The sequence below is a fragment of the Grus americana genome, chromosome 2 (genome assembly GCF_028858705.1).
Source record: "Grus americana isolate bGruAme1 chromosome 2, bGruAme1.mat, whole genome shotgun sequence".
Classification (NCBI taxonomy): Eukaryota; Metazoa; Chordata; class Aves; order Gruiformes; family Gruidae; genus Grus; species Grus americana.
In genome coordinates, this window is record NC_072853.1 from 133,822,292 (window position 1) to 133,846,398 (window position 24,107).

The window sequence follows — 24,107 nt, forward strand, 5'->3', positions numbered from 1 at the left end:
TCTTCTACCCTGGCTGTTCTCTTAAACAAGAAGTGACTGTTGACATGTAAATATTCTCCAAATTCTTCATTTAACATAACTGTAAACGTTTACCTAAAGTTGTGGAGTACACACGTTTTGTATAACTGGGCTTAATGATGGTTGTTCAATTAAACTCAAGTCATGAGCAAAATCATCCTTTTGAGTACGTAGCATGTGCTTAGCCCATATAGAGTTGATGTTACGCATTGCTCCTTGAAAGTAATCTTGGGAAAAGATTTAAAAGATTTATCATTATAATTTGTAGAGCCCTTCAAGCTTTGAGATTGGAGCTAGATTGCTTTACTTTTGTATTTGACTAGCTTAGGTAAAATCACAAAATTGCATTCACTTGCCATGGTTGGCTCTTGCCTGCCTCTGTGGCAAATAAGCTTACGGACGTTGCTTTTCTGATCCTTGCGCTCACATCACCTGGTCCGCGCAGTTCACTCACTATGTCTGTTACTGGTTTTGCATACATTGGATTAAGTTCAGCATCTTCACATGAAAATGCTACTTCTGAATGCATGAACGGCAGTACAGATCCAGCATTGCACATGCGGTTACGTCAGTCTCCCACTGTATAGCAGTGCTGTGTTTTGTAGTGCGGCTCTTCAAAATGGCTTTTCAAATGAAAGTTCAAGCTATCTTAACTTTTTAGCTGGTGGAATTTACATGTGGTTCTGTATTCCAGAAAGCCGCTCTTTGACGTAGTTCTGACTTGTGTCACTGGGTGTATCATTTTGGGTGGTTTCCTTTAAAAAGAAAAAAAGGGGGGGGGGAAGGGGGGGGAAAAAAGGCAAGGCATTGAAAAATCTGTCCAAAACTTAGTCGAGTTTCACCACGATGAAGCCCTGCAAGTTCCTGAGGAAGAAATGGCATCTGAGCAGTGACAGTTTTCCGGAGATGGCTGTGGTGCATGTCCTTCCTGATGAGACTGGGGCTGGATGAGGGGAGCTCTGCCTGGTTTGGGGGGGGGGGGGGAGCTGAGCAGGTGCCCTGACCTGTTTGTTTTCTTACATCCAGCTCTATGAACTTCCCTTGCACTCTGTGGATAACGTGCATGTGGTTACAAACTATTAAAGTGTGTCTTTGAGGTTTGGGGGAGGAGAGGGAGGGAGCAGTTGCTTTGTTTTGAGGCCTTTGGTAGCTCCAGTTCTGGTTGTTACTGGTAGTTGTCTCTCATTGTGTACACCAGTACTAGGCACGAAGCTGGCGCCAGTGCAGCTCGAAATGAGCGGAATTTTGGGGGGTGATAGTGGGGGAGATGAATGAAGTAGACATACAAACAGTAGTGTTAGCAGAAAATGATCAGTAACTCCTCAAGAAGGATGATTTCTTTCTGTGGTTGAATGTTTATCTTATAACATCATAGTCTTCCTTATGCTGGTTTTTTTTTTTTGTAATTTGGTATTTTTAGCTTTCTCCTGCTCTTTATTTCTTTAAAATGTTCTTCTTAAATCCTTGAGTGTTGGGCATATCTATACACAGATGGCATAGTTGAATTTCAAAGCTTTGAAAGGTGTATTTAAACCACACTAAGCTATGCTCTCTGGTAAAAGCAACTTGATCTACTAGTGGGGGGCAGGTACCATCTAATTTAAGTATCTCTGTTAACATATCGGTACTGATATGATTGTAAAAAGAAGATAGTAATTACCCTCTTGGTGTGATAATAAGTTTGCACATCTGTATACAAACTAAATTTGAAATGATTAACTGATAAATTATTTATTAAACTTGGTCAAAATTATTATCTTCCTTCACAGGAACTTTGTTCCTAATCTTGGTTTAAATATCTAGCAAAATGCTATGTGTTTAAAAACTACTAGTTACTAAATGCAAATAACCTTGATGCTAATGATGATTAACTTGTAAATTATACTTAGGAATTAATTGGTTAGCTGCAGCATGATATAGGCCTTTTCCCTGCTCTGAAACTGATTCAAATTGACCATTTTGCTCAGTTTCATACAAGTAAACTAAAATAGCGTAAATGTTAAATGCTACCCTATCTAAAGTGTGGTTCTCAGTGCAGAAACGTAAACTCTTTTTTTTTGTTCTCTGATCATAACAGTGTGTTTAACTCTACAGTGAAAAAGTCAAAGCTTGCTGTGATCTTCATCCTCAAAATATGCACTATATTCTATATTTTCCCTGAAAAGGAAATGAAAAATAATGGAGTTGTTTAAAAGGTGATAGTGGCTATCCTATAATTGCTTTATATTCCACTTCTTAAAGTCATGGCAATTTTTTAATAGTATTATGAAAGCAGGGGAAAATTGTTAAATATTAGCTGTAAAGGTTACTAAAGAAAATACACCTCCTGTATACCAGTGATTTTTTTCAATATAACTTGCATTTGAAAGAAATGGTAACATTGAAATGTTGCAAAGTTTAAAATTTGAACAATTGAATTTTAGTTGTTGACTTTTCCAGTTGAACAGAACAAAATGACACACTGAGGCTTTCATCAAGGCCTCTTATGAAAGCTCAGGGATTGCTTTCATATGTTATACTCTGTAAGCCTGTGTGCAGTAATCAAAGCTGCTATGACGAAAACACAGAAGATTGTAATAATTCTTAAAAATGAAGTAATTAACAATATTTCTATTAAGTAAATGTAAAAAAAATGGGAAAGACTCAAAGCACAAGCTGTGATGCTTTAACTATGCTGCTACAAAATATTTACTGTGAATGTGGATTTATTAGTGTAGATGTACTTACCCTGACCAAAATTATTACTCTATAAAAAGGGAGAAAATAAGCTTTGTAGACAATAGAAAAAATTTGCAGAGTTGTTATTACTTTATAAATTTAACTTCTTTAAAAAGTTAATCAAAAGTTACATTTTTTCCAGTAACCTGTGTTTAGATCACAACTTAATGTAGAAAATATTGTGTATGTGTGCAAAGTGTATATACTATTTATATATCCCAACTGAAAGATGGTGCATTCTGCATTTTGAGGGTATAAAATTTTTTGAGGGGAGAGTACACAGTTGTTCTAAATAACACGTAACTTTTTGCAGTAAGCACAGCTGTGAAATAATTTTATTTGGTGCTGTTCTGTCCACACAATTTTTGAGTAATTGAGTAGGATTTCATTTTGGGGGGAGAACTCTTCAGAGAAAATTACTTAAAAGAAATTAAAATAATGTCTGCAAACCATAAGCCTAATTTGTTTCTCTTTGCAAGTAATTTAAGTATAGAAAAAGTATGGCCTCTTTTTTTTTTTTTTTAATTCTACATCTGGTGATATTCAGCATAAAAATGACAAAGCCAAACAGCAGAGTGGTGACTGTCTATGACTTTTGGGTTTTGACAGGGCAAGAGAGAGGAAGGAAAACTACTTGGTTGTGGCAGTGCAAACCCCACATGTTCCAGCACTCCTCCGGTAGAGGCGTTGTATCTCCTCTGCTTTAGGTCACTTAATCAGTTTAAGGCCACGTGGAATTGCCATTAGTAAGGGCCAGCACTTGAGTGCTATTTCTTCTTGTTGGTATTCGATTAATTCAACAAAGTGTACTAGTAAAATAGTTACTAGAGCATCAAAGAGAGAATTGGTATCTGTGCAGCGTCTTAGTTATCGTGTGCATCAGTTTATACTTTAAAGGTTTCTGGTTTTTTTTTTAACTTGTGTGAATAAGGTTTATTGTACTGAATCCTTTGAGATGGAAGAACTTATTTTAAAGCAAAAATAATAGGAAATGTACAGTAAATTTGACATTTCTTCTGTTGTAAATCTGGTGAAGTATTCTATTTAATCTATTCCTGTTTGCGTGGTCTAGAAGATTTAAAAGAAGCTATTTGTCTTGCCAGGGCTTTTTAAACTTTTCTTGGTTTTTCTTGAGATTGGAGGGTGGAAAGCAGAAATGAGGAAATGGATTTTTTTTTTTTTTTTTAAATTTAAAAAAACCCCACCGTAGCCACATGAGCAGGCTTACTGCAGGTCTTTGTTAGGCTTTGCTGGAACATCAGATGATGAGCATAGTGTATATTTTAAATGCTCAATTACCATGTCAGTATAAAGCTGTCCTCTTGCAAAGTTGAGTAATGTATGTATTTATGAAAAAAGTAATAAAAATGGAAGTTTTGGCCAGGATGGATGCAGAGTGAAAGCCATGCGTGCATGTGCGCACACACACGCGCTACATTCTTTTAGTGGCTTTAAACACTGGAAAGAGCCTGAAACATGTGGCTGTACATTTGAAAGTGTTGATTTACTCTGTGCTCTTGTTAACTCTGCTTTTAGTTTATTTTGTTCTTTTAAGCACTAGGACTTTATAATATCTAAAAATATGAATATAGACAGTTGCCTAAATAAAGTAGTTTGCCCTTGTTAATATCCCTTTATATCATGTAAGAGACTTGAAAATACTAGCAAGCCTGTCTCTTAGCTGAAGTTTACATATACACTTAAAATCAGACTAAGCAAGATTTTTCATTTATTCTGGTTATAGCATAGAAGCTTTTTGAAGTTAGACGGTGCTTTCAGCAGCTCGAGTGTTTCAGTGCCTTTCCATTTCCCAGACCCCACAGGAATCTTTGTTTACTGAGATCATTTTAGGAATTGGACGTTAATTTGTGTCATTTTTTTGGTAACGTAGCCTGGGAGAGGCAGCAAACAGGCTGTTCTTTAAAAAGTCTGCGTGTGGGGTGAAACAGCCAGGCAGTGGAGAAGTCTGTGCTGGGACGGGTCCCTGAACTACACTAACACCTCGCTCGGTTTAAGCTTTAAAGTAGCTTGCTCTCAACCTGAAAGGTTTAAATAGGATATTTAATAGCAAAAAAGTAGCAAAGAGAGGTTCCCTGCTCTAAGCCTTTGTAACAGAGGTCTTGCGATTACATGCTATAAGTATGTAGGTGGAGCAACTCCTCCTATTTTACTTCAAGCCTTATTTTGCTTCCCCTCCACCCCCTAAACCAGAACTGAATTTGACAGGTTAATCTGGAGACTACAGTGACCTTAAACTGAGTATGAACAACCTTAGTTTCACTTGAGCCTGACCCGAAAGAGACCGAAATGGGTTAGACTCCCTGTCTATAGCTGTGGCGTAAAGAATCCGGAAAGCATTTCCGATTGTTCTCTGTAAACACAGGCTCATGGCTGAACACGTTGGTCTCGGCAGCATGGTGGCTACTGAGTTTGTCTATGAACGCTGCTCCTTTTATTTAGATATTTCAGTCTAAGAAGGATGAATCACTGAGCTGTGGTTAAAACAAGATCTAATCTGGTACCATACCTCCAGTACAAAAAAAAAAAAAGTTGCCAAAACTTTTACATTGTATGTGATTTTTGTGTCGCTTATTGTCATTGAGTTTCTAACTGATGCGCGGACTTCTGTGGAGTAAGTGATGGTAGTAGGGAAGACTCACAAAATAAAAGCACTGTGAGGGCATATCCGGCAGCTGCTTCATGAAACAAAGTCTTGGTACCCTGTCTTGCTTCAGAAATGACACTGAAGTATCCTACAAGGAGCTGAATTAACTGAAAATAATAAATAAAAATAATAATAGTAAAAAAAAAAAATCATTTTAATTTCCCTATCTAGAGCTCCCCAGCCTCTAACTTGGTCATGTATCACAGAGACATCATATGCAAGTTTCAGTCTAGAGCTGCTGCTTACAGCTGATGTAAAACTTCCCAGGTAATCCATAATGGAAATACTGAGTGCTTCAACTAGCAGCCCCTGTGGGCAGTAGGAAAACAGGTGAAGGGAGAAAAGAAGCCTTTTGCTATTTTGGTGGCTGAAAGAAAGGAGGGGTGGGGAGGAGAAAGATAAAAGATGAGCATTGTGGCCTGTCATTAGGGAATTACTAGTTCATACCAGTTAGGATTTTAAATAGACAATTTTTTTTTGCATGTTTAGAAGCACTTTTGCATTTAAAGATGTTATTTTCAGTCTTTCATATACATCCTGAGTGTGTTCGCTGTTCTCCACATCCCAGTTAATTGCAAGTTAGGGATGGGGTGGGAGAACAAATGGTAAGTGACCATAGCTCTAAAATGTTTGGTCAACAAAATCAGCTCAGTAGTACAATTGTTTAAGTACTACAGATCCCTGCTCTAGGAGGGGGAGGGAAAATGAAACTGTGGCATATAGAAAAAAAAAACACACACACACCCAACAGACAGGAAAAAAAAAAACCCAAAACCCCAACCAAACCCCCGAAACCAACACAGCCAAACAAAAACCCCCCTGTTTCAGTTTCTCCGGAACTTTGGCATGGGGGAAGAGAAAAGGCCCGAAACGTCAGAAGCCACAAAGGTAGATGAAACCCATTTTCCTAAAAGATACTGGAATGTCCCAATAAATTTAAAACAGTGTTTAATTCTTTAATTTAAAAAAAACCCACCACCTTAACAGCTGTCTCATTAACAACACCTGGAAAATTGAAGGGGTTTTTTTTTAAAATGAGAAATTCAACATTAATATGGTAATGGCAGAATCTTTAGAATTTTCTTTTAAAATTGTCTTTATGGACCACTCAAGGGAATTTACAAATAATGAATATAAGCTTTTAGTCTAATTAGTGATGTGAAGAATTGTCAAACCGAAATCCTGAAGCAAAAGGTAATAAGTGAAAGCCTACTATCTGGCTAATCTACATAAACATAAGAACTACTTACATTGGTCGATTTACCTATCTTTGTATGATGTAACTTGGATGTGCCAATATAAATCTTCTGGTTGTGCTTCTTCAGTTATCATATTCCATCCACAAATATCCACTCTCTTTCGGAGTATTTGGGCTTATCCCGTAAGGAGGGCGCAGCTCTTTGCCCAGATGTTTGGTGGCTTTAGGGAGCGGAGCTACATGGTGTGCTGGCCCCACGGACAGCTTTCCGATTGTTCATCCTGGTGGAAAGTAGTAAGCAAATCTGATGTTTTGCAGGCACTGGTAGGAAATTTGATCATCAGCACAGAGGGATCTGTGAGGTAATCCAAGAGCCAGATTTTCATCTTGAATGCTGAGATAATGCACCTCTCCAAAGCGGCCACTTTGGTGGGTCGTATGTGCAAGATGAAAGGGGGAAAAGTGGAGTTAGGAGCCAACTGTTACGTCTCGCATGAGCTTTGAGAAAAAAAATTTCTTTGTCTAAATTTTATGGAAAATCGTTATTCTGAGTGGTAGTACGGAGTGCTTTTAAATCCAGGTCTGGGATTAAATGAGGCAACACAAAGAGAAGTATTGCTGCAGTTTGCCTGTGGCTTAGCCAAGCTTTGTCTGCTTGAATTGCTGAATTGGGTCTGAAATTGGAGCAGTAACGTTTTCTCTTCAAGTATTCTGCTGTCCAGATCAGTGTGTAAAAATAAAAAGTGATGTTTGCTAACAAGTCAGTATTTGAAACCATTCTCTTCTGTAGATTAGGCATCAAGATAAACTTTCTGGTTCACAAGCTAATGGCTTGATTTGATAAAATACAGTAAGTGTGTCATCAATGTGCCTTGTAATATACACTAGAAATTAATTGCCTTTTAATGGAAGTGATATAAAACACTCTGTTTGTCACTTTACTGAACCTGAGTGGGATTTTAATGGAAATCCAGTATAACTCCTTTTTTAGGTAGGGAGTGTGACCCTTTGGTTTTTGTATTTATCAGAACTACTTGTTAGGAATAAGCAAATTGAGATATAATTACATATCTCTGTGTTATATATCTGTGTATTATATATGTGTGTGTGTATAATATATAAAAATTATATATATACACACACAAGATGGCTTAGAATGCACACTCAGTGAGCTTTATTTGGATGGACTTACTACTATTTGTTAGGGGCTTTCAGGAATCAAATATGAACAACTTAAAAAGACTGAAAAGATTGCTTAAACCCACTGTTTCACTGTGAAGTCAGGAGGCAGGCAGAGACTGCAGCACCTCTTACAGGACAAGCTACTGCGGTGGCTTTATCTTTATCATTACCTACATTTACCATGAAGAAAATGATCAGGAGACCCCCCTTTCCTCACCTTGTAACTAAAAAAAAAATACTTCTGTTTTTTTTTTTTTCCCCAACCACACTAATATGAATTGAGAGCTAAGGATTTTTTATTTTGTCCTGTAAATCTGCTTTTTTTTTTTTTCCTTCCCCCCACTAGAAGAGCATTAAAAACACTGATTCACTCTGTTGTGATCAAGCATCATCTACTCAAAACAACCTGAGGGGGATGAAACTAATAAACTGTGCGTGGGGGGGTATCTTCTTGTGTTGCTTTTTTCTTGCCTGTTTTTTTTTTGCTGGCTGTGGAGTAAACAATAAGACACCTCTTCCCCTATAAATTCAGTTGATTACCAGCAGTTTTCCATCTGGCAAGAGGAGTTGCTAACTTTTGTTTCTATGTCTGTTGGACTTTTTATATAGGTTTCTTACCGTATGGCATTAGCCACAGTTCGTAGCAGGTTTTTTTGTGGTGTGGGTTTTTTTTATTAAATATTTCATCTCCAGCTGTCGATGTTAAGTTTGTGTTGTCAGTGAAGTAAGCTTGAGAAATGACGGGTTTTGTCTTCACGCAGCCCTTTGGAGGTCAGGGAGAAAAAGAGTTGTTTTGGTGAGTGGGTTTGCAGGAGCATCGTGTGTAGCTGTCAGAGCTGGGGGGGACCACGAACTCGGAGGCAGCGCTGGGGAGTGATGGGGCTCAGTGCTGGTGGGTTTTGGCATTTGGCATTTTGGCAGTGCCTACCTGGAACGGATGAAATGAATAAGCACTTACTCTTTACGCGTTCATAAGACTGGAAAAGGTAGACCTTTTACTTTCTATCCCATAGGTATTGAGTTCAAACAATTGAATGGACTAACATTGTCGATGTTCACTTGATCTCTTTTCGAATGTGTTTAACTCTTTCTTTCCGTAGACCCTTCTTTAAAAAGAGTAGTTTAAGGCATTAATGTTGTGTGCGGCTCATATGGCTGCTGAAATAAGAGTATTACGTGGTGTTATTGTTGAGAAATGGGAATTATGGAGCAGGAGGTCTCTGGAGAGAGGAAGGGAGGATGGTGAGAAGGGTCTGGTAAGAGTGTGCGTACGACAACAGTGTGGAAGTGCAGTCGTTTTGATATTTGTTTGAAACAGTCGATTTTGACACACCTATGAGATACACAATAATTGGGACTGTGAGCAAAAGCATGATACGTTATTGTTCTCTGCTTTATAATTGTCTATCTTCTGTTTTTTAAAATTATTGTTCTTTAAGGGGAGTTGTTGGTCTTATGTGACTTGCCTTTGCTAAATGTCACATAAAGCATACAGTGAGTGGAAGCGTATAGTGAGATTTTATTTAATGTGGGGATGCAAAAATGGACAATTTTCAAGACCTTTTTAACCCAAGTGGATTTTGATAGGTTGAAGAAAAAAGTGATGTATGTAGGAAGGGCAGAGAGAGAAGGAAAGAGGACATATAAGAGAAAGAGAATGCTGAAATTGTGGGTTTTCTTCTTCCCTCCTCCCACCACCTTTTCCCTAAGACACATTTAGTGTTGTTTCATATGTGTGGAGGGTTCTCGTGGGTCAGGAGCACTGGGTGTCCCTGCGCATGCATGCTCTGCATTTACATAGAGAGATTACCCCTTCAGAGATCACTAAGGTGGCTTTTAGTAAATTATCCATCTTTATGGTACTTTGCCCTTTCTGTCTCTGCGCACACATATAGCACAAATAGGCTGCTTTCCTTGTGAAGGAACACAATGATGTGTCTGTTTTACCTGCTTTCAGTGTTGCAGAGATATTTGTGTCCCCCCAAACACAAGGCTCCATGTCTCAACATCCACAGAATAAAGATGTTGATGTATGGTTATCAGCAGTGGCTTGAAGTAACCGAATCCGGTTACGTGCATAATACCTGAAAAGAAGAATTAGAATGCATGCAATTCCTCTTAAGTAAATTATTGCCAACTAATTACTTATGGACTAATCTTATACAGAAACCAGAGAAGTCTGTCTTCTTCATACCCAATAAAAGGCATTTTGGGTGTCTTTGAAAAGAAGAAACAAGTGGGAATACCTGTTCACATGCTGTGAACTATAGGTAGCTTCCAAAAACCTTCATATGATACAGAGCACAAACATAATTTGCCCAGACTTTCTTTTAGTTGATGTCTATTTACAACGCCTATTTAGAATGGAAGAAATGAATTTAAGAAATCTGCTTAAACTGGAAAAAGTGCATACACAAGGCTTACATGAGTCATATTGACGAGATAATGCTGGCAATGTTTTACTAAGGATTTATTAAGACTAGATGAGCTATATTTTAAGTGAAACTATTGTAACAAAATACCTTCATGAAATTTGAAAGGACTATTTCTTGTCTTACACACCTGGTATGACTGCAAGTAGTTGTAAAGTAACAAAACTTAAGATTATTTAAAAAAAAAAAAAAAAACCAAAACCCTCTGTGGGTTTATGCTGCCTGGGATGTGATAGCTATAGAAGCTTTGCATATACCATACTTTGCTGAAGAAAATAGGGTTATGAGGAAGATGGAAAGCATCCTAAAAGAGCTGATTTTGTCTGAGATGGGAGAGTATTTCCAGGAAGACGTTTCCATATTTTTCTCTTTTCTTTCTCCACCTATTGCGTAGAGTTTTTTCTCTGTGCAAAAGCGTGCTTTCTGAAGTCAGAACCTATCCTTCTGGAAGCTGTTGCTGCTCCGGTAAATTCAGTCAGACCCAGCTTTGTCCCTTACTCTTTGCTGTACATTTGGATTTGGCTTGGGATTTTTCTTGAGGAAGTTTGGAGCTGATTCTCTGTTGGTTCACGTGCATGCAGCAGAAGCGATTGCAGATCGCTAATGCCGCCCTGCAGCGAGGAACTGCACGGGGCTGCCAAAGTGCAGAAGGGCGGGAGGAGCGATCTCTCCGAGCAGGAGCTGCGCAGGTTATTGCAGCTTGTGGGGATTCGGTCTCTCTCTGGTCACTGCTAGTTCAGTGCTCGTTCTGGTCCTGGGAACACAAAACCATCTCTGTCACTTCCATCTGTTCTTTCTGTCTGGAGAGAAGGGCAGAGAGGGTCAGGAGCTTTGTGTATTTTTAGGTAATTTTAAGAAATATATTTACACTTTTTTAATAGGAGCTGTTAGTAACTGAAATGGAGAAGTCTCAAAGGTGCTCAGGATCTTTTATCTTACACTGGTTGTGTGTGATTCCTCTCTTGGCCATGCAAAGCTTTGTTAATTTTTTTCCTATTGCTAATTGACAGAGAGATAACAACAACAACAAAATAATTAAATTTTCACATGCATCAACAAACACCAGACTTCAAACTTGTGCATTGGGTGACAACTTAAAATTACTTGCAGTGCAGCCAAGCAACTGATGAAGGTGTAAATAGCTTCAAATTAAATGGTTCATACAGCTATTCTTGTATTTTTGAAGTGACCTTTCAGCTTTGTACAATAGGTGTCTCACTATTGCCATAAATTGAGGTGCACAGCGGGACTGTACCCGTTGACTTGCCATTTCCTTTGGCTCTTTACGAATGTGGTAGAGGAACTGGTAATTTTAAGGTGGCACTTCTTCCTTGCTCCTCTCCCTTCCTCCTCCTCCCTTTCAGGATGTTCAAGTTATTTCTGTGCTACAAATGTTGGCTGGCAAAGCTTTAAATTGCATGAAACTTTTCGGTCCCTCAAAATCGTGTGGGAAGAAAAATACAACCCTCCAAACCTTGTGTTATGTCCTTTATTGCTGAGTGAATGTAGAGATTGCTCTTTTTCATTGGACAGTAAAGGAGAAGATATCTAGGTTTTCCTTCTGCAATGAAATGTGAGGTGGCAGTTGTGTGTGTGAAACTTGTATATGTGCTTCTGGAAAGGACTTTCCCCCCTCTCCTCCTCACCAGTGGATATACGCTGCTCAGCAGGAGCATTTAATGCCTGGCATGGGGCTGGGGTGAGACCTGTTGTTATGTGCTGGCCGGGCTGTTGCGTGCTCGGACCCTTCTGTGAGTGGCACTCCTTGCTACAAAACTCTTATGAATTTTAATTTGGATCAACAAGTGTGAGAGGCTAACGGCATGACACAGTTTGAAGCTCATTGAATAGCATATTGGTTGCCAATTTTGTGGTTTGGTATTTTTCTGCATTAAAATTTCCCGGTATTTTTAATATTGAATGAACGTCCCCTTTTATGTTCTACTTTAGGACCCAAGTTTGAGGTTGCTGTGTGAGATTATTTTGATATTTCAGAGCAACGTATCAATACTTTTGGGTGATTGTTTTGTAGCAGTATCGCTAGCTGAGATTACAGTTTAAGGAAATCTTTGCTGACTTGAAAGAAATTTTCCCTGTCCGTATTACAGTGAAGTGCTCCTGACTCTTTCTTTGCTTTATTGGAAATGAAAACTTAAATGGAGTTCTGTGCTGTTTGGGTTTTCATTTTCCCTTCCTCACTTATTTATATGATCAAATGCTGAAATCTGCTCTTACTTGCTTGAGAGGGAATGAAAACAGCTGAGAAATGCTGCACAACAGAGACCTGTTCATCTTTTCTGGAGAAAGCATGCTTGTCGCTTGCTCCTCTGGTCCCTGTAGTGTTGGGGGTGACACGTTTGCATCAAGAGAAGTTTTGGTAAGGAGGCTTTGTGCCGTAAACTCCGGCTGCACCCTGAATAAAGCCTGTTGAAAAAGAGAATTTCAAGATGTAAAACACTCACTGCAGGCCTGGGTGGGTGGTGGTGGTGTTAGGGAAAGAAGTGTATTTTAAAAGGAACCAAGGGGGAAAATGAAAGCTTTTGATTTTCTTGCTAGATGGGAACATCTCTAAAACTTGTTTTGTTGCAAGATTTTACAGGCCTGTATAAGTTTAACAAACTTCTTTTTATAAAAAGTCGTTAAAATGTGAAGGGTTTTTCTGTGAGAGGTCACTATTGAGCAATTAAAACACTAAGTAAAACTGCGTGTTTGAACACAAAACACTTATTTTAGCTGCTTTGGTGAACACAAATGTAGTTGAGACCTCCTAAGCTAGACTGCACTGTGTTGTCCCCTCTCCCTTCCCCAGATATTCCCAGGCTGGCCAGGCTAACCCAACCAGCACATCCTACCTGAGCCCAGCTGAAGCTGTGTTAATCTACACATTCTTGTAAATCCCAAGGGGTTTGTGGCATCTCTGGCATTTATTTGTTCTTTCACTTTGGGGGAAGGGAGGAGACAAAGGACTTGGCTGTGAAGGCAGCCAGCACGCTGCCAGGCTTTGCAGTAGCACTTCAAAGTGAATGTTTTGTTTACTAGATAAGTGAAAACTGATGTAGATTTGGGGTGAAAATACAATGAATTTACTGATTCTTACCCCCTCCTCCCGATCAGAGATGGAGAATGTCAGCCATATAAATGTTAGAAAATAGTCTGTCATCAGGCGAATAAAAAGCTTAATATCAAAGCAAATGTATTTATTCAAATTTACATTCTCTTCCTTGAAGGGATGTAGAATTCTGAAGTATCATCTTGGTGAATTAAAAAATAAGTTAAACTCTTAAAGTGTGTGGAGAAGAACCCAGTACAAATACATGGGATTATCACACTCCTTTATAAAGAAGAGAGTTATATACTGAAGGCCTTAAAGCTGAAATAGGAATAGTCTTCAAGAAAACTGGAGACTTCATGAAATGTAACAGCTGTCAAATGTGTAACAAGTATTTCTGTAACGGCTCTTTGGACTTGAAATGGTTTTGACCTGACATTCCCCTGCCAGCGATCTGTTGAGTTTTTTAGTTGTGTATTTGGTTTTGTCCCTTTTAGTATGACAGATGCTTAAATGCGGACACTGCTATGTATAGTCTATCTTGTGATAATGTTTTCTTTCTGTTTTTATTTTTTTTTTAAAAACTATTTTCTTTAATTTATCTGCAGGAGTCGGAAGCTTCAGATCAGAAATATCCCGCCTCACTTGCAGTGGGAGGTAGGAAGTTACTTTAAAAATTGATGTCTGTGCTTAAAACTGTGTTCCTGTTTCTCTTTATCCACGAGACTTTTCCCCTTCCCCCACCTTTCACTTGCTTTGCACACACCACCCATTCTGTTCTGGGGAAAAATCCTTTGGAAGAGGGAACAATAGAGCCTTCTAAGCAATTCAGATAACTGCCTTCATTTCTGCTCTCTGAGTTAACCATAAAAAATGTTGAAATGGATTCTTTGGTGAATGCTGACTTCCTGATGCAGTCACTCTCTTTGACTGAAAGCTACTCCGTTTTGGACCTTGCTGGTATCTGGTGTAGGAGTTCAGTAAACTTAATGCAAATTCATGTTTAAATAGTTGGCAAAAACCTTTACAAAAGCAGAAATTTAATGCTGATCCTTTTTCTTTTCTTCCCCCCCCCCCCTTGCTTCTCTCTAGTGGTGGCTTTACGGCAAATTGTTTGTTCATGCTATTAGTTATTGGCTCTCACCAGTATATTGTGTACTGCTGTATATTGCTGTTTACACTCCACAAATGGCGTTACAATTTTTGCAGTAGATGGGCTACTGTGAGAACTATAGAATCATAGGATGGTTTGGGTTGGAAGGGACCTCAAAGATCATCTAGTTCCAACACCCCTACTGTGGGCGGGGACACCCTCCACTGGACCAGGTTGTTCAAACGGATCTGTTTTCTTTACTGTTTTTCAACATTGTATGTGATTAAAATGTTGTTTCCATATTTTACTAGTGGTAAGTCATTCTTTTGCCTGACTGAGATTGGAGGGTGGAGGGTTTGAGGATAAAGCTCCAGTAGAGTTATTCTCTGAGCAGATTTGGTCTGCTGCCTTCATCTGACTTTCCACCAGCAGCTGCTACTCTGTTTGCACCATCTGATTGCTTCCTAGCTTTGGAGAAAAAACGAGGCATTGCCCTGTCCAGCCAAGGCATTGCTCCATCCAACCTAGGCTGTCAACCACAGGGTTTCCGTAAGATATCAGCACAGACCACCTCTCATTGCTTCAGACTGTCCTTCTGGTGTGTGCTGTCTGTATAAACACTTCCTTGGTGCTCAACTCAGTTGAATCATATCCACCTGATACCTTTTATTTCAAATTCATAATTAGGTTTTTTGTCAATCTTTTGGGAAGGGCAGTAATAGAAATGGTTGAGGGTAACTGATTTGAGGATTAACTTTTTTTTGGTACAAACTTCTGCTGTAGGAATAGTGAGTATCGGAGCAGAGGCATATGATTCAGAAAAATGGAATAAACACAGATGTAAGCACTGTTGAGCAGAGTACATAAAACTGCTTTCTATCTGCCTGTCTCTCCTTACATGTATGTAGCTATTGTTGCTTGTATGTTACAGGTATCTACTCTTTCCCATCTGCTTCCTGATTTTTTTAAATTATTTCTCTCTCCTTCTCCATTGCTGCAGTTTCTGTGGTGGCATCTGGTCCCAGACAGATGATCCCTCTGCCCCACTTTTTTGAAACACTCTGTCTTCCGAAAGTTCCCAAGGAAGAGTTAAAATTGTCTTATTAACATAATCTCAACCTTGCTTTAGATATCGTGAAATTGCTTGTACAGACATGACCCTTTTTGTCTGGGCACAGAATTTAGAGGCATGAGGCCCCAGAATGACTTCTAGAATACTTTCACATTTTCTTGCAGCATCTGGACTGCTTGCCGAGTATGGCTTGTCCACAAACTTCCTAAAGTTTTCCTTTGTGCTAGTGGTCTGTCACTTCTGCACTAAGCAGGTAAGTTTTGTGTGCTCTCAAAAGAGTGCTGATGACAAAATACAGCAACTGGTGATTAAATTAATCAGGGAATTGCCTTAAATCAAGCTTACCTTGAGCTCTGGTATTCTTTTTTTTGGCCCTAAAAAAACTTGCAGAAACTTCCTTTGAGCTCTGTAAGAAAGTTTTGGATTATTCCTCCTTAAAACAAGTCTTTCTTGCAACCAGTTGCTTTGTAGGGAGATTAAAAGTTTATAAATGCAGAGAGGGATTCATACTGAAGCAATGTTCTTGCATAATGTTTTCTGAGGGGATGGTGTGTGCGTGCACATGTGTGGCAATTGGAGCAGTTTTACTTAAAATGTTTCTTATAGTCTCTGTGCCAATCTGCTTGGCTCATCACTCCTTCGTTAATTGCTTGAATCAAGACTGACTTCTAATGGGTGTGAAATCCTTAAAACCAAACCAAAATCAATGCATGAAAGAGGTCTCTAGGTTAGTTCAGTCTATCAACTCTCATGTATGTTCGATATTGAAATACAAAACATGCTGCTCTGCAACACCTTTCATTTTACAGTGCCACAGGGATATGTGAACAGGACAGAAGAAAGATTAATGTTCTTCTGAAAACTTTTTTCCTAGTACAACCACTATGAGGAAGGTTACCTTGTGATTCTTTGCAAAAGTATTTTCTTATGCTCTGTTGAAATAATTGTTTTGATTTTGTCCTTTACAGAAAACAAACATTTTACATAGGAAGCCTGCAGGTGTGCCCCTAGCAGCCAGTGTGCACGCCTCTAGTTTGGTGCTTCCTGGCTGTTCTTGTTGCCAGTGTGTAACACAGTGGTACCCGTAAGTCCTGGGCCATGTGAGACTGGAACTCAGCAAGCGTTTCTGTGCACACCCACACCCAACAGAGACAGTCCTTGGCTTATAACAAATCACCCACAAAGCCTCTTGTAATAAGGAGGACATCCATAATGTTCTCAAATGCAGCTTGTTGGGTTTGTAGAAAGCAGGTCTGGAAGAGCAGTAGGGATGCTGGTCCCACAGGGAATATAGCTGAAGTGTTTGTAGTGTGAAGTGTAAGAGTTTGGTAGTAGTTTCCACTCCTGAGCACCCCAGAGAATAGTATTGCCTCCTAGTTTTCAAAACCAGAAAAATGTTCAGGGAATAGGTCGAAGCTTAATCTGAATAGAGAATGTTTTGCAATACATCAGCTGAGGAAGGCGTCCCATCGTTGATGTAGTTGCTTTGTTCTCCATGCAGATGGGAGATGGCTCTTAAGATTCATTGAAATGCTGGAGTACATGAGTTTCCTGTGAAAAGATTGAAACTGTTTCACTGGTGTAGCTTCTTATCTTTCTAAGAGGCATGTGTGCCTATTTAGTAAAATCTAGTATCTTCAGTAGAATGGAAGAGAGAAAACATTGAACTTTAGTGTTAAGGAAACCTTGACTTCCTCTTGGAAGAACCTGAATATCCTGAAGACTCGTGTAAGGTAGGACACTTGACCTATAGTTATTCCATATAGATTGGGAAATAAACACTTGTTTTAAGTGGCCACTGAGTAGCAAGCATGTATTAATAAGACTTTTCATAAACCAAGTATACAAATTCAGATTAATTATTTGGTTTTCTGGCTGCCTTTTGGAGAAAAATGTTCCAACTAGTTTTCTCTTTCACATAAGTTGAAGTTACCAAACAAAATTACTCTTACAACCAGCCATAGCAATTGGATTGTAGTTGCTTCCTCTGACTAATAGTGTACTTACCAGACCATCATGATATAAGTAAAAAAGATAAACCTTTTAGACCTTATTCAGGGCTAAGTGATAGAAGAAAGGCAGATAATGACCTGCTATAATCTGCTGAGTTACTACATTGAAACAAAACCACAAGGTTGCTATCCTGAAGAGCTCACTCTTAAAGTGCAGCTGTAAAAGATAAAATTCCAATGCATTACAAGGCATTCAAGGTTAAGTTTGTACAAAACTTGCCTGGTAATTAATCTGAACTTCACAAGAATATTTTTGGCAAGGTTCTGCAGGTTTCTGCACCTCTGAGTTGGGTAGTCTTGTACTCCTTGCCCAGCTAGGAGAGACTGGAGGAGGAGGGAAGGCAGCATCTCTGAGCTAAGAAAATTTAGGACTTGCCTTGGATTGAAACTGGAGTCTGGACTGGTAAGGGCTTATCCAGGATCATGTTCTCTACTCTTTCAGGAGGTCACTTGCATTTTTCCATCCTTCCCTCACTGGACTGTCTGGGTTTGAGGACTCTGGATCAGTGTCCATGTTCGATAAAAGCATCATCACTTCTGGAATGCATCTTCTTCCTTCTATTCTGCTTGCATATAAAGGTTACAGTATCAATTTAGTAATTTGAAGGACATGTGCACAAACAGATTTTATTTTTTAAGTAAATGTTTCACTTGTTACCAAGTTTGTTTGGCAAAGCACACCCTCAAACAATTAGTGCACCTTTTTTTAGTGATAGTAGGTGGGTATCATTTTTCCCCCCCTTTCCTCTCCTTATCAAATACAAAGTCCAGATTGATGCTAAGAATCGTAGAATGATTTGGGTTGGAAGGGACCTCAAAGATCATCCAGTTCCAACCCCCTTGATGCAGGCAGGGACACCCTCCACTACACCAGGTTGCCCAAAACCCCCTCCAACCTGGCCTTAAACACTTCCAGGGAGGGGGCCTCCACAACCTCTCTGGGCAACCTGTTCCAGTGTCTCACCACTCTAGCAGTAAAGAATTTTTTTCTAACATCTAATCTAAATCTACCCTCCTTCAGCTTAAGGCCATTCCCCATTGTCCTATCACTCCATGCCCTGTAAACAGCCCCTCTCCAGATTTCCTGTAGGCCCCTTCAGGTACTGGAAGGCTGCTATAAGGCCTCCCCAGAGCCGCCTTCTCTCCAGGCTGAACAACCCCAACTCTCTCAGCCTGTCCTCATAGGAGAGGTGCTCCAGCCCTTTGATTGTCTTCGTGGTCCTCCTGGACTCACTCCAACAGGTCATGGAATCACAGAATGGTAGGGGTTGGAAGGGACCTCTGTGGAGATCATCTAGTCCACCCCCCCGCTAAAGCAGGTTCACCTAGAGCAGGTTGCACAGGATTGCATCCAGGCAATGGTCCATGTCCTTATGAGAAGTAAAGGATTTGGCATACCACCGTTTCCCATTCTCCACGCATACAGTCTCATCTCTTTCTCATTAGAAACAAGCACCCTGACTCCATGGTCTGTGCAGAAAAGTAAATAGATCTCTATTATTCTTTCCTGAACCACAGTCTGTAACATACTGTTTTGACTCATTTTTAACTGCAAGTAATCTCTTGCTTAGCTTGTGAGTATTCAGCACTGGAAGTGTATTTGCAAGACAAAAAGATATGGCCTCAAAAGGAGGTCTAGGTGTGGTGATTTAAAACTGAAGTACTTAGAATTTCTTTCTGATTCCACATGATGGAGATTGAAGTAGAGTTCTTCTGAGAAGGACTGTTATGTGAAATATCACCTTTTTTTTTTTCTTTTAAAACATTTTAAAACTAGCTTCCTCAGTGTAGAAGATGCTTCAAGAGACTTTCCTTCCAAATATTTTTTCCATGTTTAGTGAACAAAGTGCTAGAGAACAGACTTTCAGGACACATGGTGCAGAAACAGCACTTGCTGGCTCAGCAGGAAGGTAGCTGTTGAAGACTTCCCACTTATCTTCCGTGGGTTTATTTTCCTTATTGGTTTGTATGGAAAAGATAAACAGATACGGTGTTGATGAACTTTGTAACAGAAAAGGTAGACTAAAAGCCCAGCCTGTGGAGCATGAACCTGTTGAGTGAGCGGAGAAGTGAGAAAAACATTGTGAATGTGTATTCTTAGCTTTGCTGTGAGACTTGCAAGTTGCTTTCAGGGATAGAAATGTCTGGGAAGGGAGATCTGATCTAACTCTTCTAAAGGCAAAAGGATGTTAGTGAACAGGGTTTGCTTTTCCTCACTTTTTCATGGAAATAAAAAACAAAGTTTCACAGTTATGCTGAGACCTCTGATGTTTTAGATTCTCCAAGCAGTAGTAGTAATGGAAAATTATTTCTGGATCAGAGTTGCAATGTGAGTGCAGGTTCTCCATTGAGATATCTGTCAATGCAAGACAGGTTTGAGCCATCTCCCTCCATCTGCATGTTTTGTAAGACAACTTTCAGTTTCTTTAAAAGCATTGAGACTGATTCTAGTTGTGAGTAAATGTTAGTAAATCATCTCATAGTGCACACAACTGTTTGTCCTGAGGATCTGTAGTAGCTTGTGTTGCTGCTTTGATTAAAACAGCTGAGTTGTGTGGGATAGGTTGGTTGCTTCTTTGGGCTTTTTAATCTAACAATGCAGTGTAAAAATGAATCTTGCTGAATGGTACCTGCTTATGATGCAGCTTATTCTAGAATACCAAGCATATGAAGAGGACAGGTGGGGAACTTGTGGATGTTAAGAAAGGAAAAGAAAAACACAAAACCATTGCAATTACAAATAAATTAGGATTATACAAAGCAGATATTTTTCTTAAAGCAAGATGTAAAGGGGAGATGCAGGAATGAGTTGAGCTACAACGAAAAGAATTCTAGAAGAAAGATGAATCAACAGTAAAGAGGTTTAAAATGTATTGAAATATGATCTTTCACCTCAAGCCTCCTCCAAGAATCCTAACTTAATGTAGTGCTATAAAATTAATGTATAGCTATAAAAATGCTAGCAGAATGCTAAGCATGCACAAATTGTCTGCTGCTGCCTGCTAGGTGTGGGAATCTCTGGTAGGGATCTTTGCTTTCTCTTTCCTCCTCAGTGTGCTACATCAGCACTAAGCTGTACCTTTTGACAATTACTACTAGTCCTACTCAGCAGGAGATTGGAGAACGTGTTAGTCTGTTCTCTGTAGCAGTCTTTTACATATTTGAAGACGTATGATGTTTAGGGAGGCTTAAGAAGAGAGTTTAAGTTCTTTCAATCTCTTCTCAGGACTTATTTCTAGGCAATTGATTGTTCTAAAGTCTCTCACCTGGGAATGTACCATGAGGCTTCTCCAGAGCAGTTTCTGTAGCCTAAGATCATTTTGAGTTCTTATCTTGTCGTCTGGTATGTTTGCACTCTATTTCAGCCTTGTGCTATCTTCAAATTTAATAAGCACATACCTGACGCAACACTAGATGTGGTGGTCCCTGCAAACCCTAGGCACTAGAGCTCTTTAGTTTGACAGTAGGCTGGTAATGACTATTACCTGGCAGTGATCAACTTCTCACCTGTAGATGTAGTGTTGTTGGCCCTGTTTATCTTAGGAGTCTGTTGTAGGGGACAGAGTCAGAAGCCTTCTGCAGAGAGATCCCCTCCCGGACTGTTTATTCTGTTATAAATCTCTCCAGTTTCTCATTATAAATAATTACGCACATCAAACAAAGGTTGAATGTTGATTGCCTACTTATTTTAATTTCTAACTACAGGATAGAGGGTAGAGCAGCCCCTGGGGAATGCAGAGCCCCTGGGCAGCACTGCTGCCTCCTGGTCTGGGAGCTATACCCAGAGGAACATGGGGGCTGCCTTTGCTACTCTCCTGGATGGTAGTCTTTTTTCCTTTCTGCTATCTGACCTGGGCCCTGCGCTCTGAATTAACTATTTTGCCTGAGCTGCACATACTTCCCATCGTCTAGCTGGGCTTAGCAGCAGGTGAGGCAATCTGATATAGGAAAGTGACCGCATCTGTGGCAGACCACCCAATTTTGCACTTAAGACAACATACTGGCTTATGTTGGGATTTTAATTGCCTGGCTTAATTATAGGGAGTGATATTTACAGGTATATGTGAGGTAATAAACACCTTTTGCAGGTGTTTAAAATACAGAGTGTGGGAGTGAAGGTCCTTGGGTAAACATGTGATGAGCATATTTCTCACTTGGAATGATTTATTCATATGAGTGTGTTGGCCACAGTGGTGCTGATAATCATCTTACAGTTGTTGTAAACAAGGGGAAAAAAATCTAATGGGGAAAGTAATTTTCTTTGAGAATTGGACTACAGCATTTTTACTAAAAAAACCCAAAACCCAACAAACCCGGAATCTTATTAAAAGTAGTTAAAAGTGATGCTTTTATCAAATGTCTGCCCCCCATTCAAGGGTTAATATCCCACTGAATATGCCTCCACTGAAGATACTTTGCTGTGCTTCTATTATAGTGGCAGGCCTAGAAAAGTAGCACTGTGTTAACTAAACACAACGTTTTTCTTTAGGAAATTGGTATTACAGTAGTTTAAGTAAGGAATAGAGAAGTTAGAGGTCAGGGCTCTGTCGTGCTAAGTGCCTAGAAGATACGGAAGGTGATCTTCCAACCACAAGAACTAGGCATAATGCTATTACTCCCTTTTCAAAGAAATGAAAAGACTCACCAGGTCAGAGCTGGCTTGATGGACACAGTCTAAAGGTATGACAGTCACTTTTCTTCCTTCAGGCAGCCAAGGTGGTAAGTTGAAAGAATAGGAAGTGGAAGATTTTGGGCTCATGCTGCAGGAAACGTGATGTCAGGTGGTTGGTCAGGCAGCCCCTTCGACTCGTATGGCAGAGGTAGGAAGGCTGGCTGAGCAACTTTTGAAGAAGGTGCTGACATGCCACAGCTTTTTGGCCAGAATATTAATCAAGCCGGAATAACTGCTGGCTTCTGTGAATATGATTAGTAAGCTGCAGTGATGTTGGGGCTTGTGTTGTGAGCTGTTGGCAAACCCTGCTGTGGAGAGGGCAGGACAAGCAGCGGAGGGAAGCAACCGCTTGGATCTGAGGCAATCTGTTGTCTCATCTGAGTCACGCAGCTTCGCGATTTAGTGAACTGTCTAGCTGTCCGTGCTGGAGTATGAACTGCTTTTGGCTGTGATGGGGTCTAACATCAAAGTACAGAAAACCAGTGAGTTTTAAGTGTTAAATGTGGCTATTCCAACGAAGGCATGCCGCAGCTTTATGTCTTTGGAGATTGCATTTATGGGCCTATATCTTATTTTTCTTCTAACATTCCATGGGAGAAATAGCTAAGTGAAGGGTTTAAAACAGAGGGGAAAAAAACAACCAAACAAAAAAACCCCCCAACAAACCCAAACCGGAATGATCGTGTGACTATTTGATCAATGTAGCTGTTGGATCCAAATTTCCCCCCCATCCAAATTTGTTCCATTGTCCTGTGACTGAGATGAGAAAAATTCTGTTTTCATGACTAGGTTTTGATCTTCTAGGACGAAGGAAGGCACAACCTGTGATCCTCTAACTTTTCAGAAATGTTCTAATGCTTAAAACAGCTGTTTAGTGTGCAAGAATTTTGGCATTGTCACCATAGGGTTGCTTGGCACTGTTAGAACAATGTGTTGCTCACAAGCCTAGAATAATATGGTTATTTGTTTACCCTGTCACTAACAGTGACTCCAAAATGTAAGAAATCTTAAGACACACAAAGCTTGCTTGGTTCAAAACACTTTTTGGGAAACTGGCCACCAAATCTTACTTTTTATTCGCAATTCTAGAAAGATGTCTGTGAAGACCTTTGTTCAAGGGTTCAGTTGCCAAAGTCTTGCACCCCTTAGCTATAATTTTTACTTAAGGAGTCACATTAGTCATGGTGGAGCCTCTTTATCCAGCGTCGTGACACATCCTTTCACAGAATTTCAAAACCATTCAGGTTGGAAAGGATCTCAGGAGGTCTGTAGTCCAACTTTCTGTTCAAAGCAAGGCCTGTATTGAATTCAAACCACACTGCTTAGGGTTTTGTCCAGTCTTGGAAACCTCTAGGAATGCAATTTGTGCAACCTCTCTGGGTGACCAGTTCTAAGGATTAATTATTCTATTAGTGAAAATTATTTTCCTCATACCTGGTGAGGACATCTGTTGTGTCAACTTAAACCTATTGTCTCTTGTCCTCCCACCCTGCATCTCTGGGAAGAGCCTGGCTCTATGTTAATGATCTCTGGGGCAGGCTGCTGCTATCCTTCCCTCAAAGCTGTCTTTTCTTTGGGCTTCACAAGCCCAGTTCCCTCAGCCTCTCCTCACTGGAGAGGTCTTCCAGCTATCTTGGTGGCTTTTCATTGAACTTATTCCAGGTTCTTGATGTCTGTCTTGTACTGGAGGTCCTAAAACTGGATGCAGTATCTACATGTTGATTGATTATCCCCTTTTACTCAGCATTCATTAACTTTCCTCCATCCATTGCCTGTGCTCCTGTTAATACAGCCCAGGTTGTTGTTGACCTTCTTTGCTGCCGGGACGCAGACCCGGCTTATGTTCAGCTTGCTGTCCACCAGCACCCACGTGGTCTTTTCAGCAGAGCTGCTCTCCAGCCAGGTAGTCCTTAGCCTCTACCAATGTGCAGGGGATTATTCCTTCCCCAGTGCAGGACTTCGTGTTTGCCCTTGTTAAATTTCATCAGGTTGCTGT

At 39.9% G+C, this 24,107-nt stretch overlaps 1 protein-coding gene across 2 annotated transcripts in view; it reads left to right on the forward strand.

Annotated features, from left to right (window-relative positions):
* IGF2BP3 (insulin like growth factor 2 mRNA binding protein 3) overlaps positions 1–24,107 on the forward strand; it is a 119,209-nt gene that overhangs the window by 11,746 nt on the left and 83,356 nt on the right. For both annotated transcript variants that reach the window (XM_054814617.1, XM_054814618.1), the window contains one exon: positions 13,871–13,919. In XM_054814617.1, coding sequence (XP_054670592.1) covers positions 13,871–13,919 — 49 coding nt within the window. The remainder of the gene's footprint in view (positions 1–13,870; positions 13,920–24,107) is intronic.